The following is a 1,494-nucleotide window of genomic DNA, read 5'->3' as shown; positions in this document are numbered from 1 at the left end:
AATATAATATAATAATAATAAAATTAAAGAAGTAAAAAAAAATGTGAAGTGTCATAAATCACATTTTTTAAAAAATTAAAGTTAATAGAAAGAGACATGTATATGATGATTATAAATTCTTAGGAACATCTTTTAAAAAAATTTAAACTAATAAGACAAGAGATATAAATGATAATATGTTTGACATGAAGATAATTCCTTAGTTAGTTTCCAAGATTCAAAGTATAAGTTCAAGAATAAAACATAAAAACCTCAGAGAAGATATGGATGGTGGTTTAACTTAAAAAGTTATAGGATTTACGTACATTGACAAAGCAATCATGAAAGTGGAGCCTAGTGAGGCTTGCGGTAATACGTGGATCAGATTTCCGAGCTTGCCTAATAACATTCTTAACAATGGATGATACATTGGGACATGTTTTAGAGTAGAAGGTTGAACTCAATTGAGCATTTGAAGGAGAAACAAAAGATAGCACCAAGAGAATAATGATAGTAAGTAGAAAGAAACTATTATTATTATAAGTTGTGGAAAGCATGGTTGATTAGTAATCCTTCTTTCTCTTGCCCGATAATGGCGCAGGTTTTGGTGAATGATTGATGCATATCTCTATGCGACATTGGCGTATATATAGAGAAAACAAAGCGCGTCTAGCATTTAATTAAGTTTAATAATTTTGTATTAGAAATAGTTTTTACTGGGTACCTTATAAGTATTAGCTACATATAGTTTAATTTAATGCATGTGAAGATTTGTAACATGGAGTGGATACACAAGCGGGGCCAGGAAAGGAAAATTCTAAACATTCAGTTTAAAACATTGTTTGGAAGATAATATATATAGTTTAATATTAAATGAAATGAATATGTATTCATTAAGTATTATTAGAATAAATGTATAGTATTATATGTAATAAATATATAATTACGAATGGTATTAAATTAAAAAAGATAACATTAAATTATTACTTCTCTATCATTACAGTTTGGTTTTATAGTTGGAAAAATTCTAATAATTGGAGTTCACACTTTCTTGAATTCTTTTATTATAGTGCTATGTCACAATAATAAGTTCAACACATTAAATAAAAGATGATGATACGTAATATATAATAAGTTGGCTCGGTATATATGTTGCAGCAAACGAGTAAAATTAAAAAGAGGATAATGTCATTTTAATCTAATGAAATTTTGTTAAAAATATACTATGTACTAAGAATAATATAATGGCGACACTATTAATTTAGAAGTGAGAAAATTTACTGCGAATGAGTTATAACTCAAATGGTATAATTTTTCCATACACAATTAAGAGATTGCGGGTTTGAGTCTTCTATCTTTGATAAAAAAAAATGAGAAAATTTACTTCTTGCAGGAAAAAAAAATTTCACAAAGTAATATAAAAGACGCATGTCTTTCTCTCACAATTTCATTGGTTATTTTGAATTTTGGATATCTTTAATTTTTTTTTTGAGACTGGATGCTTTAATTTGTAAT

At 26.6% G+C, this 1,494-nt stretch overlaps 1 protein-coding gene across 1 annotated transcript in view; it reads right to left on the bottom strand.

The window, feature by feature from the left end:
- Positions 1 to 599, bottom strand: part of LOC107618757 (peroxidase A2) — a 3,632-nt gene extending 3,033 nt beyond the window's left edge. Inside the window, exon 1 of the mRNA XM_016320901.2 lies at positions 306 to 599. Coding sequence (XP_016176387.1) covers positions 306 to 536 — 231 coding nt within the window. The 5' untranslated portion in view covers positions 537 to 599. The remainder of the gene's footprint in view (positions 1 to 305) is intronic.

This window comes from Arachis ipaensis, chromosome B09 (assembly GCF_000816755.2).
Source record: "Arachis ipaensis cultivar K30076 chromosome B09, Araip1.1, whole genome shotgun sequence".
NCBI lineage: Eukaryota > Viridiplantae > Streptophyta > Magnoliopsida > Fabales > Fabaceae > Arachis > Arachis ipaensis.
Note: the sequence above shows the minus strand (reverse complement) of the source record. Positions and strands in the feature narration are given on the sequence as shown.